We start from the raw sequence: 19,836 nt of genomic DNA, 5'->3' as shown, positions 1-19,836 counted from the left end.
ACTTTATACAGAGTGGCAGCCAAGTCTATGGACTTTTAATGTTTGTTAGGAGCACTTTTCCAGGTGCCCCTCACTTCCCACGAGTCAGATGTTTTTCTTGTACACTCTTTTCTCTTTTTTCTTTTTTATAGCTTTGGCAGATACAGGCTTTAATAATATCATTCAAATAACCTATCAGTTATCTGCAGCTACTCAGTCAGGGATATATATATAAACGGAATGTTCAATGACTAAATGTCCCTGAGCTTGAAGGGATTACAGTCACATACTGAGAGATCATCACCAGAAAGCCTGGGGATAAAGTTTGGTTTAACGAAGCCGTGCAGAAAACGCAGCCAGGAAAAAGAGACGGCTCTATCACAATAAGCTGCAGATATCCAACTTCTATGTTTCTGAAGCAAGAGCAGCGTTCAAGCAAATCAAACAAAGAGACAATATTTATAACAACAAACAAACAAACAAAAAAGATTGGACAACTCACTTATAGCACAAAGAAATGGTGGGGTAATGTGAGAGAGATATACCTGCACACTGTCACTTGCACATTCAAGAGAATTTGTATTGATGCAAGAACGTTTTGGTCATGTAGACCTTCCTCAGGTTTTAAGTGACACCACATGCACATGCTGTACATCACACACACACACACACACACACACACACACACACACACACACACACACACACACACAACACGAGTGATGACATCGCACAGTGACATGACTATCTATTATGATTTTATAATAAGAAGAAGTGATTGTTTTTCCATATAGAGGGTAAGCGCGTGACATCATCATCATCATACCAGGAAGTTATGCAGGAATACCCACTGAGTGGCAAAAAACTACTTTCTGGCCTTGACAGCCCATACATCCAAACAGAAAAGTCCTATTTCATTGTCACTCACTTTGCCACTCGATCTGCCACTCAATCTGCCATTCACTATATGCATGCGCATACCCTCTATTGTTGAAATGTTTTAAATTCAAACCTTTGTCATTATGTGCCGCTATAGTGATAACACACATTATTACAATTCATATCTCCATTGAAAATGCCCTGAACAGCCTCTCGGTTGTTAATAATACAAAGGCTGATCTACAGTATGTATCAGTTGGCCGAAATGTGGTCGCACCAATAAAACAACCTCTCTTGAAGTGGCAGTGTGCAGGACTGGTATCGCACCAGATTGATCTCGCCTACAGTTTGTCGCTGACGCACCTGCTCTGAAACTGACTGACTGGGTGTGCGGAAGGCTTTTTCACCAGATCTTTGCATTACATTAACAGTTTCCCTGCATGCGGTGATTAAACAATCGTGTTCCAAGATCTCCCTGAAGAGTTTACACTAATAACCTTTGAAGAGCCACTCTTGAGCCTTGCTTGTCACATGTGTGTGCTGATGTCTGTAGGGACACACTGCTTGACAAAAACACTCAAGTTGAACCAGTGGCGTGCACAGATAGACACTAGGGGGTTGCTAGAGCACCCCCTGCCCTTTTGGCAATGTGCCCTTTTGAAAAAAGAAAGAAAAAAAAACTTTTTTTCCTCTTTTTTTTTTTGATTTTTCAAAAATAGCAGACCTACAAGCTCATAGCGCGCCACTCGGTGGCGCGCTATGAGCTTGTAGATCTGCTATTTTTCAATAGCTAAAGCATAACATAATGCTAACACCAAAAGGGGTTCCCGCCCAAAATGGATTAAGGCAACCGGCCGGTTCCACGCGCTGCACAAGGTGCCCTTTTTTAACTTGAGCACCTGCCCCTCTAAATGTCTGTGCACGCCACTGAGTTGAACACATTATGCCTTTTCGTTATCAAGAACAGAAAGCACCTTTTTTCACATTATTTCTTTTTCCAGTTGAAAAAGTATTTTTATTTATTTTTTGCCAAACGTCATTTTTTCCCCCCAGAGCTTAAATGTGCCTTAAATTTCAAGTCTATGTCAAACATGAGTATGTAACATCATCATCATTCTTTCGGCAGCTGTTTGCAGGGCTGATTTCTCATTACAAACTGCACATACTGCTCTCGTAGACTGTGCACACACAGGGGCTATGCATCACTGAGCTGGGATTGGATAGAAATGGCATTCCACTATCTACCATGGTAATTCAGCTCGTACAGCATAAAATGTCAATTAAACCATTTAGTCCTAAATTCGATTTAGGACTAAATGTCTTCTAAATCCTGACAGTTTTCTGAAAAAAAAAACATGTTTCTATATGTCAGTGGTTGTCAAACTATTTCATGTCAAGGACCTCCAGAATTATCTGTATTTTACCGCGGACCCCCCCCATCTGAAAATATGTTGTTCCAGGGGACCTCCCAGAAGCAAAGATTTGAGTTAAAAAATGTTCACTGTGAAAGAATATACATTCAAAGATATGCGCGACATTTTCACGATTTTTCAAAAAATAGCAGACCTACAAGCTCGTAGCGTGGCACTCGGTGCCGCACTATGAGCTTGTAGATCTGCTATTTTTCAATAGCTAAAGTATAACATAATGCTTGGAACACCAAAAGGGGTTTCCCGCCCAGAATGGGTTAAGGACTTTTCCTGGGCGTCGCTGTGAATCTGTAAAATGTGCTCCGTCATCAGCCAATACTTGTTCTGTGATTCGCCATTAATTACAACCTACTTGGCATTGATTGCACCATCAAATAGTTGTGCAGAAGTACTAACTTTAATTTTACACAGCTATGGTGACACCTTGAACTACGAGCCTGGGGGGGAGAGGGTATTGAACAGGGATTATTATGTTGATAGTATATTGTTTGATGCTGCTATATAGGCTCCTGGCTTACCTGCAATCCTAGTTTACTGAGGTAGTCTCCACTATCTCCCTGCATTTGTTGCACTGTATGTGATTACCTTGCTTTTTTGTAAGTCGCTTAAGAGCGTCTGCTAAATGCCTAAATTTTATTGTAGCATAGCCCCTGGACTTTAGTGTGATATGGTGTGCTGTGTACAATATTTTTTTCGCTTTTATTTTTTTAATATTTTGTATGGAGGGACAGACAGTAGGCTGACAGGAAATGGGGAGAGAGATGGGGGGGAAGACATGCAGTAAAGGCCGTCGGGATCGGGAGTCGAACCCACGGCACACTGCCAGACTGGATTACCAGCCAAGGTGCCTGGACCGCTGAGCCACGGCCCAGGCCGCTGTGTACAATATTATATAAAAAAAAAATGATTTTGATTATTACACTGGCATTGTCCATTTTCAGGTATTATATTTGCGACATAATGCGAGGTTGACACTCGAAGAAGACGAAGAAGTGTCAATGTGAATGGCTGAGAGAGCAGATGCCATGCACAGATAAGATAATACAAATATACCCCCCCCCCCCCCCCCCCCCCCCCCTCCAAAATCATCCCACACTGACTGCACAGACCGGCATTCCCGGCAGTTTGATACCCTTGCCTTAACCCATTCTGGGCGGGAACGCATTTTGGTGTTTTAAAGCATTATGTTATGCTTTAGCTGTTGAAAAATAGCAGAGCTACAAGCTCATAGCGTGGCATGAACTTTTAGATCTGCTATTTTTTGAAAACTCGTGAAAATGTGGTGCAAATCTTTGAATATATATTCTTTCAGAGCGAACGTTTTTAACTCAAATATTTGCTTCTGGGGGGGGAAACGAAACGAAACGACTGACATAAGAAACATGAGGGTTTCAGGATTTAGAAGACATTTTTTAGAATCGTCCTCATGTCCAAATGGGTTAATTGTTTCTAAACACCCCTGAAATCTAACAATACAACTGGTGCCTGTATTGAACCTGTTCAAACAAAGCGAACGGAGCAACAGCACATTTGTGTATTCAGGACACCGTTCAGCTCACTGAAGCAGGAATCAATAGGATGCCAGCAAGCGTTTCTAAAAGTGATCCCCCCCCCCCTATCCCAATAGAACAAGTCTGTAATTACCTTTATCAGTTAACAAGGCTAATTTATTTTGTCACGCTCCAGTAAATACTTAACCCGAATAATATTATTCACACTCTCGGGGTTGGTGTAACTGCATTATTGGTATGCCTGGGCTGCTTCATTAACGGCCTGCCTTGGCACCGAGGGGAGATGGGCCGCGATGCGCCGTGGGAGTGGGAAGGCAGGGTTACTGGACTGCGAAACCTTGGGCCGCCTCCTGCGGATAAAAGCACCTCAATTCCCCCTGGAGGCAGCGATCGATAGGTTACTGTGGGGCTCTGCGAGCGAGGGAACTTTCTTCTCAGCCTCACACAGCAGTATGTTGGATGCCTATAGGAAGGAGGAAGAAAGGAGGGGAAAAAACTGAGCTCTGAAGATTAGACATTAGTCCATTTTGACCTGAGATCAGATTCTAAAAATGTCTTCTACATCCTGACAGTTTTCTGAAAAAGCTATGTTTCTATGTCAGTGGTTCTTCGATTTTTCAAAAATAGCAGACCTACAAGCTCGTAGCGCGCCACCGAGTGGCGCGCTACGAGCTTGTAGGTCTGCTATTTTTCAATAGCTAAAGCATAACGTAATGCTAACACCAAAAGGGGTTCTCGCCCAGAATGGGTTAGAGAGATGAGACGTTCAGTTTTATTCTTTTTCTTTTTTTGCCCGGGACACGGTCAGTTCACCTTCAGATATTTCACATCAATGGGTTCTCTTTAAACATCCTACAGACAAAAATCCTTTTTAGTTATCTTTTAAAGGTTATACCTATATTCTGAAAGAAACTGTTAAGAATTAAAAATCTGCCCTTTCGAACTGCTAGACTTGAAAGTGTTTTGGACTGAATCCAAGTTCACTGATGACCCTATGTAAAAGTGTACACTTTTATATAATGTGTATATATTTTGTCTCCATTATAATGATCCCTCTTTAATTGTTCTTGAGGCTTACTTTTTGTCCTGAAGAATATTTCTGAAGTGTTTATTTCTCAACAATCACCTAACCCGTTGGCCGGGTTAAAACTCACCTGTGTGGTTCCCGAATGCACGGCAGGTTAAAACTAACCCGTTGGCCGGGTAAAAACTCACCTGTGTGGTTCCCGAATGCACGGCAGGTTAAAACTAACCCGTTGCCGGGTTAAAACTCACCTGTGTGGGTCCCGAATGCACGGCAGGTTAAAACTAACCCGTGGCCGGGTTAAAACTCACCTGTGTGGGTCCCGAATGCACGGCAGGTTAAAACTAACCTGTTGGCCGGGTTAAAACTCACCTGTGTGGGTCCCGAATGCACGGCAGGTTAAAACTAAGTGGCTTCCTGTGAGGTTGAGGTTTAGGGTTGCGTTTACTTTTGGGTAGGGTGTCGGACTTATAAACTGTAAGGCTTCACTCACACCTGCACAACAGATTGTTGTATAGCTGATGCATGAGACTTGTTGACTGTTGCAAGCTCGCAATTAATTTCCAATGGGAGTCACATGGTTTGACACAACATATGTGTTGTATGAGGGGGAGGGGGGCAGTCGAAACACAGCCGAAAGCCGTACAACAAAAATGTTGTGTCAAACCATGTGACTTCCATTGGAAATGCATGACACTTACCCTTTGTTTACATCTACTATGCAACATTGTTGTATGCTAGATGTATAGGTGTGAGTGAGGCTTAAGACTGCTGGTATGTCACTGCATGGGTAGTCGTACACGGTTACATTTGCTGGAGGGGGATATAATATGCCTCAGCTTTTGATGTTGCCCATTCTGGTCATTCAGGTTTATTGCCAGGCAGTGGGGATATGTTTTATAGAAATGGAAAACAATTAACTTACTAGGCTTAATTCAAGCATGACAGTCTAGACTCTAGAGATAGTCTGACTTTCCAGCCGGGCTCAGTCATTCCGATGTAAATATCATGTCTTTTACACAACAAGGCCTGCCGTATGCACTGGAAAAATATGTGCGTGACATTAAACATAAAACAATGTTTTATCATATAGGGAAACTATTGGTGGAGAGGTTTGTCTAACCCGTGTTATGCTTAGCTGTGATTGGACCATAGCAGTTTGGGGAGGGGCTTAGCTATAGGCCTATAAAAGGAGCAGTGGGGTCATGTGTGACTCTTTTAGGAGGATCAGACCAACAACAGGAAGTGGCAAGTGTGAGTTTAGCAATGAGCTTCATGGACATCGGTAAATCAATAAATGTGTGTTTCAACTTAAGCTATTGTCTGTGTATCATTTGTAACCTGAAGTCATTGGAAATGTACATGAAAGTAAATGTGTAAAATGCAAACTTGGTCAGGATGTGAAAACAAACTAACTCCCTGAATACATGCGTAGCTAGCATACGACGTAGCATTCAGATAGTTTGGAGCTGACCAGCTCAGTGGCCTTGTGGTTAGAGTGTCCGCCCTGAGACTGGGAGGTCGGGGTTCGATGATCCCCGGCCGGGTCATACCAAAGACTCTAAAAATGGTACCCAGTGCCGATCCCTGCTTGACACTCAGCATCAAAGGTTGGATTGGGGGTAAGTCCCTGCAACTTGCTTATGCTTTCTCTTCTTGATTGTCCGTGTGTGTGCGCGTGTGTGTGTGTGTGCGCGTGCGTGCGCGTGCGTGCGTGTGTCTCTTCCACAGGCATGTTTATGTGATCCCGGCCTTCACCTGGATTCTGTCTCTAGCCATCTTATTCGCCCAGACGGTCATCCGACCAATCACCTCGCTGCTCACCCTGCTGAAAGGGATCTTGCTTATCGTCACGGTAAACATTTTCATATACTGTGTGTGTGTGTGTGTGTGTGTGTGTGTGTGTGTGTGTGTGTGTGTGTGTGTGTGTGTACAATTTCAAAATTGTAAAAGTGAAAATAGCCGATCTACAAGATCACACCATGTACAGCATAGTAACATTGCAACGCGTATAGATCACACCATGTACAGCATAGTAACATTGCAACGCGTATAGATCACACCATGTACAGCATAGTAACATTGCAACGCCTATAGAGTTTGTAGATTGGCAAGTGTATAACGCTTATACGGCCTTAAGGAAATACCGCCTGTTTGGACGCAATGCCCTCCCGTCAACACACATGGCTCCAAAGAACTGCAGCAGCCAATGAGGCATCTATTTTTGAGTGGTGATAAATGGTAAATGGTGCATTTATAAAGCGCCTTTATCCAAGGCGCTTTACATAGATTGTGCATTACATTCACCCATTCACACACACATTCATACACCGATGGCGGCGGAAGCCATGCAAGGCACCAACCAGCACATCAGGAGCAATTAGGGGTTCAGTGTCTTGCCCAAGGACACTTCGACATGTAGACAGGAGGAGCCGGGATTCGAACCGCCGACCCATGGATCATTGGACGACCTGCTCTACCTCCTGAGCCACAGCGGTGCAACCACTCCCTTCTGCCCTTACGGAGCTGTGTGTGTGGCTGGGTGGGTGGCTGGGTGGGTGGGTGGCTGCGTCTGAGCACGAAAACAGCATGGTTGTTTTTCACCACCTGTGCACAACCTAACACACACAAACACGCACATATTAACTGTATATATGGTGATTTTGAGTGTGCCAGTACAGTACAGTGACAGTACAGTACAGTAGAGGGTACAGTAGAGGGACCCCCACACGGTAACTATGTCATTTCTCAACCGTTTCGGACGTGGGGCGGCTCGCCGGAATCGGGCCGGGGTCCCCCTTACGGAGTTGCACTACTCACTTCACACGGGTTTGATTTTTGAGTGGTGCAAACCACTCCAACAACCAGCTTTGTCTGTATCTATGTGTCTATGTATGTGTGTACCTGTACGTGTGTGTACCTGTACGTGGGACCCAAAAACATGAGCATGGTTATTGGTTACTATGGTCACTGACATTACGTCAGACCACAGCTGATCATGCTATATAAGACCTTGCACCACTCAGTTCACACGGGTGTGATTTTTTAAATATCTATGGGGAGACTTCTCCAGTTCAAATAATATCTAATTATGCATGCACGAGTATGGTGTGTTTGTGTGAGGTTGTTGTGACAGCTTTCAGTTATTTCCGTCATATCTTCTAAAAGTCTATAACCCATTTTGGGCGGGAAACCCTTTTGGTGTTTCAAGCATTGTTATACTTTAGCTATTGAAGGATAGCAGATCTACAAGCTCGTAGTGCGGCACTCGGTGCTTGTAGGTCTGCTATTTTTGAAAAATCGTGAAAATGCGGCACAACTCTTTGAATATTATATACGTTTTTAACTCAAATCTTTGCTTCTGGGGGGGGTCCCGCCTGGAACAACATATTTTTGAGATTGGGGGTCGGTGGTCAAATATATAATTTCTGGGGTCCTTGACATGAAATAGTTGGAACACCACTGACATAGAAACATGAGGTTTTTCAGAAAACTGTCATGATTTAGAAGACATTTAGAAGACATTTAGAAGACATTTAGATTAGAAGACATTTAGAAGACATTTAGAAGACATTTAGATTAGAAGACATTTAGAAGACATTTAGATTAGAAGACATTTAGAAGACATTTAGATTAGAAGACATTTAGAAGACATTTAGAAGACATTTAGATTAGAAGACATTTAGAAGACATTTAGATTAGAAGACATTTAGAAGACATTTAGATTAGAAGACATTTAGAAGACATTTAGAAGACATTTAGATTAGAAGACATTTAGAAGACATTTAGAAGACATTTAGAAGACATTTAGATTAGAAGACATTTAGAAGACATTTAGAAGACATTTAGATTAGAAGACATTTAGAAGACATTTAGATTAGAAGACATTTAGAAGACATTTAGAAGACATTTAGATTAGAAGACATTTAGAAGACATTTAGAAGACATTTAGATTAGAAGACATTTAGAAGACATTTAGATTAGAAGACATTTAGAAGACATTTAGAAGACATTTAGATTAGAAGACATTTAGAAGACATTTAGATTAGAAGACATTTAAAAGACATTTAGAAGACATTTAGAAGACATTTAGATTAGAAGACATTTAAAAGACATTTAGAAGACATTTAGAAGACATTTAGAAGACATTTAGATTAGAAGACATTTAGAAGACATTTAGAAGACATTTAGATTAGAAGACATTTAGAAGACATTTAGAAGACATTTAGATTAGAAGACATTTAGAAGACATTTAGATTAGAAGACATTTAGAAGACATTTAGAAGACATTTAGATTAGAAGACATTTAGAAGACATTTAGATTAGAAGACATTTAGAAGACATTTAGATTAGAAGACATTTAGAAGACATTTAGAAGACATTTAGATTAGAAGACATTTAGAAGACATTTAGATTAGAAGACATTTAGAAGACATTTAGATTAGAAGACATTTAGAAGACATTTAGATTAGAAGACATTTAAAAGACATTTAGAAGACATTTAGAAGACATTTAGAAGACATTTAGATTAGAAGACATTTAGAAGACATTTAGAAGACATTTAGATTAGAAGACATTTAAAAGACATTTAGAAGACATTTAGAAGACATTTAGAAGACATTTAGAAGACATTTAGATTAGAAGACATTTAGAAGACATTTAGAAGACATTTAGATTAGAAGACATTTAGAAGACATTTAGATTAGAAGACATTTAGAAGACATTTAGAAGACATTTAGAAGACATTTAGATTAGAAGACATTTAGAAGACATTTAGAAGACATTTAAGAAGACATTTAGATTAGAAGACATTTAGAAGACATTTAGAAGACATTTAGAAGACATTTAGATTAGAAGACATTTAGAAGACATTTAGAAGACATTTAGAAGACATTTAGAAGACATTTAGATTAGAAGACATTTAGAAGACATTTAGAAGACATTTAGAAGACATTTAGATTAGAAGACATTTAGAAGACATTTAGAAGACATTTAAGAAGACATTTAGATTAGAAGACATTTAGAAGACATTTAGAAGACATTTAGAAGACATTTAGATTAGAAGACATTTAGAAGACATTTAGAAGACATTTAGAAGACATTTAGATTAGAAGACATTTAGAAGACATTTAGAAGACATTTAGAAGACATTTAGTAGAATGGAGCTCAGGTCTAAATGGGTTAAAGGAGTGGGTTACTGCGCCACAATTTGATGTTTCTTCATTCATTACCGTTGTTGTTGTTATTTATTATCGTTGTTGTTGTTGTTATTTATTATCGTTGTTGTTGTTGTAATCATAGAGTATATAAACCGTTGTTGTTGTTGTAACCATAGAGTATATAAAGGATAGAGACCGAACTGGAGCACTAGCCCCGCCCCCAAGCTATTCATTTCGATGAAGTTGCTCAGTGGCGTTTTGAAGCACCTGGAAGACTGCCGGAAGTACCTCCTCCGGACCTCAAATTTAAGGTCCGGGGTGACGTATGGGTGACGTAGGGAGTGATGGTCCTACGTGTCCGTGTGCACGGGTCCGCCTGCAGTCCTTCCTCTTACCACTAGGGCCCAGAGCTTCAACGTTGGAGCGCCTCACTGGCCCCTTGGTTGTAATGTGTCCACGAGAAGCAAGTTCCACCGTCCCTGTTCATGTGGGTGGTGGTGTGACAGACAGTAAAGAATCTAATCTCATTAAATGTGAACGGGCCTTTCTGGAAAAGTGAAACGTTGGAATTAATAGCTGTTATTAATTTATTTTTAGAACATTCTTCCTGTAACCGTCCGAGCAGCGGAAAAAGAAGTGAAAAGCAGAAGATTGAAGCTTTTATTGGAACCGATTCCTCTGAGCCTGTACGACGTGCACGTGCGTGGATGCGCGTGCGCACACGCTGTTTCTCCACTAATAACAGCATATTTATGATTGACAGTTTAACCCATTTTGGGTGGGAACCCTTTTTGGTGTTGTAAAAGCATTATGTTATGCTTTAGCTATTTAAAAATAGCAGATCTACAAGCTCATAGCGCGCCACCGAGTGGCGCGCTATGAACTTGTAGGTCTGCTATTTTTGAAAAATCGTGAAAATGTGGCCCAAAATGTTTGAATATATTCTTTCAGAGCGAACGTTTTTATCTCAAATCTTTGCTTCTGGGTGGGTCCCCCCTCCCTGGAACAACATATTTTCAGATGGGTGTCGGTGGCCAATTACATATCATTTTTGGGGTCCTTGACATGAAATACTGAGAACCACTGATACAGAAACATGAGGCATTTCAGAAAACTGTCAGAATTTAGAAGACTTTATTTTTTTTTAATTTCGACGTCAGGCCTAAATGGGTTAATGCAAATAAAGCTGAGAAATATCTAGTGAATGCAATAAAAGGTTATTACAGCGACACCTGGGATATATGTCGAGGCTGAGGCGGTGAGATAGCCCATTTTGGGCGGGAACCCTTTTTGGTGTTTTATCTAAGCATTATGTTATACTTTAGCTATTGAAAAATAGCAGATCTACAAGCGCTACAAGCTTGTAGGTCTGCTATTTTTGAAAAATCGTGAAAATGCGATACAAATCTTTGAATATATATATATTCTTTCAGACGACTTTTTTTTTATTTCGACGTCAGGCTTAAATGGGATAGAGGTGGAGGAGAGAAGGACGTACAGCACAGCAGAGATGGGCAATGAGATACAGAAAGGATAAGGAGTGTGAGAGGTTGCAGAGAGAGAGAGAGATGCAGTAGGGGAACAGAGAGGATAAGGAGTGTGAGAGGTTGCAGAGAGAGAGAGAGATGCAGTAGGGGAACAGAGAGGATAAGGAGTGTGAGAGGTTGCAGAGAGAGAGAGAGAGAGATGCAGCAGGGGAACAGAAAGGATAAGGAGTGTGAGAGGTTGCAGAGAGAGAGAGAGAGATGCAGCAGGGGAACAGAAAGGATAAGGAGTGTGAGAGGTTGCAGAGAGAGAGAGAGAGAGATGCAGCAGGGGAACAGAGAGGATAAGGAGTGTGAGAGGTTGCAGAGAGAGAGAGAGAGAGAGAGAGATGCAACAGGGGAACAGAAAGGATAAGGAGTGTGAGAGGTTGCAGAGAGAGAGAGAGATGCAGCAGGGGAACAGAACGGATAAGGAGTGTGAGAGGTTGCAGAGAGAGAGAGAGATGCAGCAGGGGAACAGAAAGGATAAGGAGTGTGAGAGGTTGCAGAGAGAGAGAGAGAGAGATGCAGCAGGGGAACAGAGAGGATAAGGAGTGTGAGAGGTTGCAGAGAGAGAGAGGGATGCAGCAGGGGAACAGAGGATAAGGAGTGTGAGAGGTTGCAGAGAGAGAGAGAGAGATGCAGCAGGGGAACAGAAAGGATAAGGAGTGTGAGAGGTTGCAGAGAGAGAGGGAGATGCAGCAGGGGAACAGAAAGGATAAGGAGTGTGAGAGGTTGCAGAGAGAGAGGGAGATGCAGCAGGGGAACAGAGAGGATAAGGAGTGTGAGAGGTTGCAGAGAGAGAGAGAGAGAGAGAGAGATGCAACAGGGGAACAGAAAGGATAAGGAGTGTGAGAGGTTGCAGAGAGAGAGAGAGATGCAGCAGGGGAACAGAACGGATAAGGAGTGTGAGAGGTTGCAGAGAGAGAGAGAGAGAGATGCAGCAGGGGAACAGAGAGGATAAGGAGTGTGAGAGGTTGCAGAGAGAGAGAGAGATGCAGCAGGGGAACAGAGAGGATAAGGAGTGTGAGAGGTTGCAGAGAGAGAGAGAGATGCAGCAGGGGAACAGAGAGGATAAGGAGTGTGAGAGGTTGCAGAGAGAGAGAGAGAGAGATGCAGCAGGGGAACAGAGAGGATAAGGAGTGTGAGAGGTTGCAGAGAGAGAGAGAGAGAGATGCAGCAGGGGAACAGAGAGGATAAGGAGTGTGAGAGGTTGCAGAGAGAGAGAGATGCAGCAGGGGAACAGAGAGGATAAGGAGTGTGAGAGGTTGCAGAGAGAGAGAGAGAGGTGCAGCAGGGGAACAGAACGGATAAGGAGTGTGAGAGGTTGCAGAGAGAGAGAGAGAGGTGCAGCAGGGGAACAGAAAGGATAAGGAGTGTGAGAGGTTGCAGAGAGAGAGAGAGAGATGCAGCAGGGGAACAGAGAGGATAAGGAGTGTGAGAGGTTGCAGAGAGAGAGAGAGAGAGAGAGATGCAGCAGGGGAACAGAGAGGATAAGGAGTGTGAGAGGTTGCAGAGAGAGAGAGAGAGAGGGGGATGCAGCAGGGGAACAGAGAGGATAAGGAGTGTAAGAGGTTGCAGAGAGAGAGAGAGGGGGATGCAGCAGGGGAACAGAGAGGATAAGGAGTGTAAGAGGTTGCAGAGAGAGAGAGGGATGCAGCAGGGGAACAGAGAGGATAAGGAGTGTAAGAGGTTGCAGAGAGAGAGAGAGATGCAGCAGGGGAACAGAAAGGATAAGGAGTGTGAGAGGTTGCAGAGAGAGAGAGAGATGCAGCAGGGGAACAGAGAGGATAAGGAGTGTGAGAGGTTGCAGAGAGAGAGAGAGATGCAGCAGGGGAACAGAGAGGATAAGGAGTGTGAGAGGTTGCAGAGAGAGAGAGAGAGATGCAGAGGGGGAAAGGAAGAAGGGGAAGGCTATATGAGATCAAAGTGTTATTACCTTCCCCTGAACTTGAGAGGATATTGAAGAAACCCAGACCGCTTTAACCCTTTTAAACCTGAGGACGATTCTACAAAATGTCTTCTAGATCCTGAGCGTTTTCTGAAAAAACCCATGTTTCTATGGGTCAGTGGTGCTCACACATTTTCATGTCAAGGACCCCGCCGCCGACCCCCATCTGGAAATATGTTGTTCCAGCGACCCCCCCCAGAAGCAAAGATTTGAGTTAAAAACATTTATGCCATATTTTCATGATTTCTCCAAAATAGAAGATCTACAAGCTCGTAGCGCGGCACTCGGTGCCGTGCTATGAGCTTGTAGATCTGCTATTTTTCAATAGGTAAAGTGTAACATAATGCTTAAAACACCAAAAGGGGTTCCCGCCCAGAATGGGTTAACTTGCTACGTTTTTACTTTGACGATATTTTGTTCCCATGTCTTTTCCACAATATATATCAGAGTGGTTTTTTTACACATTTATACTGTAGCTACAGTATATCCTCACACAAAGTACCAAGGACAAAAATAACTTTAGCTGCCTACTTTTTTGAGCAGCGCTAGCCCCTCCAACGTCTGGCTTTGGAAATTCTGTCATATGGCAGCCAAGTCTATGGACTTTTAATGTTTGTTTAGAGCACTTGACCAGCTCAGTGGCCTTGTGGTTAGAGTGTCCGCCCTGAGACTGGGAGGTTGGGGTTCAATCCCCGGCCGGGTCATACCAAAGACTCTAAAAAATGGGACCTGCTTGACACTCAGCATCAAGGGTTTGATTGGGGGTAAGTCCCTGCAACATACTAGCGTCATGTCCAGGGGGTGTACTTGTACATCAAGCTGCCTCACGCTACAGAAACAGGAGATAAGCTCCTTCCCTATGGGCCTCATGGCTCGGCAAGGCTACTTACTTAGAGCACTTGAGTGGCAGCCAAAGTCTATACTTACTTACTTATGCTCTTCGCCCCCAATGGGGCATAAGGCAGCCAAAGTCTATGGACGCATTGTATTCATACAATTGTATTGTATGCATTACAAGGTAGTGTAGCAGAGTGGCTCAGTGCCTCTGCCTGATGGTGGCGCTATAGTGTAGCAGAGTGGCTCAGAGCCTCTGCCTGGTGGCCTCAAAAGTCTAATATCCCCCCCTGGTCCAGAGGGATATCCCTTTGGTCTAGTGGTTAAGATGTTGGACTTTCACGTGGGAGGCCCGAGTTCGAATCCCGGGCGTTACAGTAGCAACATTGACGTGTAAAGCTTTCATTACACATTTCAGGGGATGAAGTGACATCCGTCTGTTGTAACGTGGTTCATAATTAAATGAACGTTAACAGCATAATTATTTAACCTATTTTGGGTGGGAACCCCTTCTATATACTATCTATTGAAAAATAGCAGATCTACAAGCTCATAGCGCGGCACCGAGTGCCACGCTACGAACTTGTAGGCCTGCTTCTTTTTTTTTAAATCATGAAAATGTGGCACAAATCTTTGAATATATATTCTTTCAGAGCCAAAGTTTTTTACTCAAATCTCAAATCTCTGCTCTTTGTAAACAGGCCTTGGCATTGGAAGGCATTCTGCCAGACACTTTGTCTTCTAGTATTCCATTTTATATTTCACTGCTGCACACACACACACACACACACACACACACACACACACACACACACACACACACACACACACACACACACACACACACACACACACACACACACACACACACACAGGAGTGTGTTGTGGTGTGGGTCAGCAGTAATTTTAAGCAGTTGGAGGAGGCTTGTGCCAAAACTACCCACAAGCCTTCTATCCAGTCGGATATGCTAACAAGCTTAACGATCCTAGCGGCTGCTTCGAACTAATTAAGAGCCATCTTGGACAGGAAATGACTGCGCTGCCCCCCCCCCCTGGAAGGGAGCAGATTCATGCCAGGTTAAGTCTTAAGTTCTCAGAGGTTTCCGCTGAAATATTGATGCGTTAAAAAGGCCTGTAGTTTAATTTCTGGCAGTGATGTTTAAATGTTTTAATAATGTAGGAAGGTGTCTGACAGCAGTTATCCGTTGTTACTAAAGTTCCTGCAAGTTCAACAAAACTCATTGGACCAATTCCCTTAACCACTCGACCACAGAATACGTGCATGTCTAAATTATTTTGAAAATATAACCCTTAACCCATTTAGACCTGAGACCGGTTCTAAAAAATGTCTAAAAAACCTATGTTTCCATGTCAGTGGTGCTCCCAGAATTATCTATATTTGGCTGCGGACCCCCATCTGAAAATTATGTCGTTCCAGGGACCCCCCCCCCCAGAAGCAAAGATTTTAGTTAAAAACGTTCACTCTGAAAGAATATATATTCAAAGTTTTGCGCCACATTTTCATGATTTTTCAAAAATATCAGATCTACAAGCTCATAGCGTGGCACACTACGAGCTTGTAGATCTGATATTTTTTAATAGCTAAAGTGTAACATAATGCTTAAAACACCAAAAGCTGTTCCCGTCCTGAATGGGTTAAAGACATGACCAAAATTAGGATTCCTCGGTTAAATGTTTAAAGGTATATTCAGTGATTTTACTTAATTCAAATATCACTTATTTTTTCTTTTTTTCTGGATAATCCTCCCTACTATAGAGTGTGCTGACCATATAAGGAGTTCCTCCCTGTCCCCAGTGAGCCCATGTGGTCAAAAAACCCTAGTTTCAGTTTTGGTGGCGGGTGGCAAAGCCAGGGGCCTTCCTCCAATCATGATCGACTGGGGGCGGGCCTTAGTGCACATGCTGTTGGCCTGTTGCACTTCCCCCCACTGTAGAGCGTGCATGTGCACATTTTGTTACCGGGGCGGACTGGGTGGTTTTCCAAATCACCAAAATCACTGAATGCTCCTTTAATGCATTGAATGCTCAGTCTTTATATCAATGCTTGATTCTGGATTAGTGTGATACAGTCAATGAGTCACTCTTAGGGCCGATTCACACTCCTATTTTACCGCTGTAGTGCCGAAATGATTTCGGCTCATCGGAAATTTTCAGTAGCGCCGAAGAGCCGACTTTAGGACGGTACCCGCCCCCCCCCCCCCCCGAACCTCAAATGACGTCACATTGTAGGCTCTACAGAGCCGAACCGACGTTTATTCGGCTCTAAAATAGGAGTATGAATCGCGCCTTATTCGCCCAACCAATCACTCCATATCTCCATGTACAGCCCCATGTACAGTATGTACAGCCCCGTGTACAGTATGTACAGCCCCGTGTACAGTATGTACAGCCCCATGTACAGTATGTACAGCCCCGTGTACAGTACGTACAGCCCCGTGTACAGTATGTACAGTATGTACAGCCCCGTGTACAGTATGTACAGCCCCGTGTACAGTATGTACAGTATGTACAGTATGTACAGCCCCGTGTACAGTATGTACAGCCCCGTGTACAGTATGTACAGCCCCGTGTACAGTATGTACAGCCCCGTGTACAGTATGTACAGTATGTACATCCCCGTGTACAGTATGTACAGCCCCGTGTACAGTATGTACAGCCCCGTGTACAGCCCCGTGTACAGTATGTACAGCCCCGTGTACAGTATGTACAGCCCTGTGTACAGTATGTACAGCCCTGTGTACAGTATGTACAGCCCCATGTACAGTATGTACAGCCCCGTGTACAGTATGTACAGCCCCGTGTACAGTAGCCCCATGTACAGTATGTACAGCCCCGTGTACAGTATGTACAGCCCCGTGTACAGTATGTACAGCCCCGTGTACAGTATGTACAGCCCTGTGTACAGTATGTACAGCCCCGTGTACAGCCCCGTGTACAGTATGTACAGCCCCGTGTACAGTATGTACAGCCCCGTGTACAGTATGTACAGCCCCGTGTACAGTAGGTACAGCCCCGTGTACAGTATGAGTTGTGATTTAGTTCCCTTTGGTCACTTTTTTTCACTCTGTAGTAAAGTCGTAGTTTCTGCAAAATGGCACTTCAGTTCAGCTGCCAGAAAACAGGTCATTAGGTTGGACTACCTTGTTGTGCTGCTTGTTCCTGGGTTTGTTTTATAAGCTCCCAAGCAATGTCCACTAGCTCAGGGGTTCTCAACCCGTGGGGCGCGACCCCTCGGGGGGTCGCCAAATTATTTTAGGGGGTCCCCAAATGATTTTCAAAAAAAAAAAAAAAGATTTTTTTTAAAATTTCATTTTCACGATTTTTCAAAAATAGCAGACCTACAAGCTCGTAGCGCGCCACTCAGTGGCGCGCTATGAGCTTGTAGATCTGCTATTTTTCAATAGCTAAATTATAACAATGCTTAAACCACCAAAAGGGGTTCCCGCCCAAAATGGTTTAAGGTTATTGTAGCAGTCAATTTATATTGGGGGTCGGGAGGGGGCGGGGCGGGGGTCCCGAGACATTGCCAAAGCATTTCCGGGGGTCCCCGGCCAAAAACGTTGAGAACCCCTGCACTAGCTGAATGTGTTGTCATGATGACGTGAGAGCAGACCAGTGAATTCTAATTCAAATGCCATTAACCCGTTCTGGGCGGGAACCCATTTTGGTGTTTTAAGCATTATGTTATACTTTAGCTATTGAAAAATAGCAGATCTACAAGCTCATAGCGCGGCACCGAGTGCTGCGCTATGAGCTTGTAGATCTGCTATTTTTGAAAAATCATGAAAATGTGGTGCAAATCTTTGAATATATATTCTTTCAGAGCAAACGTTTTTAACTCAAATATTTGTTTCTGGGGGGGTCATTGGAACAACATATTTTGAGATGGGGGTCGGTGGCCAATTACATATAATTCTAGGGGTTCTTGACATGAAATAGTTTGAGAACCACTGACATATAGAAACATAGGGTTTTTGTTTTTTGGCGGCGCCGTCAAAAAGGCAAATCGTAGCCTTTGCCGACTACGGATAAGCGGTTGAAGATGGATGGATGGATGGATGGGGCTGACACCGCCTTTGCTTGTTATTACCGTGTCTCCAACAGTGTTGTTTTCGACCGACAAAAACTAAGACGAAAAATGTTCGTCGACTACCTTTTTTCACTGACCAAAACTACATGGAAACTAAATGAAAACTAAGCCATGGTGACTAAAACTGAGACTAAATATATTGACGTTTTCGTCAACAGATAAAAACTGTTATGAAGGGACTAGTGGACGAGAGATCCAGTATAAGTAATTTTACACTTGGTTGCATTCTGAAAATAGCAGATCTACAAGCACACATTGTGAGCTTGTAGATCGGCTATTTTCAGCAAGTGTAAAATCAGCCATCAAGACCCGCCAAAATACATTTTAGTCGACTAAATCAACTGTAGATTTAGTCGTTATAGGGCCTTTTTGGGGTCCAGTGGAACAATGCCTATTATTTCGTGGTCCACTTAACCTTTGGATGCCAGAGCAGCCCCCCAAGCTGTTTGACTCCCTCTTCGCCACAGAGCTGTGCTGGATCCTCGCCAACACGTTATTCTCCTGGCACACCTACCCAGGCAATAGACTCACCCTCTGGTCCCTCATAACAGAGATGTCGACGTTTTGGCCCTGATTCACATCCTCTTCCAAGCCCATAGTTCCTCTGTTTGTCATGATATTCTTCAATTACACAACAGGTCGTTTCGAGGAAGCAATCTGATTGGTTGAAACAGCCTTCTAGCCGTGGTTCAAACGAGCACCACTCCACACCTAATCAAAACGAAGAATTCAGCTGCTCTGTTTTCCCAGAGCGCTAGCAAACTCGGTGGTTAGGCTAGCTAGTTTCTTGTGACATTTGTGGTCGTAGTGACTACATCTGTCATTTAAAAAAAAGGGTAACTGTTGTATAATTGCAATATTACACTGGTTTAACGTGATTATTGCCACTTCAGTGATGGCAATAATCACGTTAAACCACACCCTCTCGTGTAATATTGCTTAAATAAACCGCCAGCTACAACTCTTCGTTACCCCTGGCACGTCGCCACATCAAAGACTGTTTTGCACCTGCGTAAAACGACTATAATGCCTTCCACACCCACACAGGAATCACCTTCCCGTCAACAGACATCACAATAAACAGAGGTTTAGAACACACCAACTCTCACACCCATCTCAACCGCTGCATTCTAATCCTGCAAATCCACCTCGACTGCATTAACGTCTTTAAATCAAGAAAGCAAGCACAACTCCAAATCGTCTCAATCTCTCTGAGCATTCTTAACCGGGTGCATGCTTGCATGGTCGGTAAAGTAACATTCAATAAGTCTCTAAAAAGAGGATAATGGCGCTCACGGAACTGTCCTGTATACAGTACAAGGCCGGGGTTCTCAACCTTTTTGGCGTCTTCGGCGTGTGAGCCTGTATGTATGACTGAGGACCACAAGGGTTGTCTTTATCCTTAATTTTCTTTTAACCCTCAATTAAAGAAATC

At 43.2% G+C, this 19,836-nt stretch overlaps 1 protein-coding gene across 1 annotated transcript in view; it reads left to right on the top strand.

The window, feature by feature from the left end:
- The window catches only part of LOC306927176 (uncharacterized protein), a 198,620-nt gene that overhangs the window by 50,387 nt on the left and 128,397 nt on the right, over window positions 1-19,836 (top strand). Inside the window, exon 8 of the mRNA XM_079506862.1 lies at window positions 6,555-6,678. Within this exon, the coding sequence (XP_079362988.1) occupies window positions 6,555-6,678 (124 nt within the window). The remainder of the gene's footprint in view (window positions 1-6,554; window positions 6,679-19,836) is intronic.

This window comes from Electrona antarctica, assembly GCF_951216825.1.
Source record: "Electrona antarctica genome assembly, chromosome: 7".
NCBI lineage: Eukaryota > Metazoa > Chordata > Actinopteri > Myctophiformes > Myctophidae > Electrona > Electrona antarctica.
The sequence above is the reverse complement of the archived record's forward strand: the minus strand, read 5'-3'. Positions and strand labels throughout refer to the sequence as shown.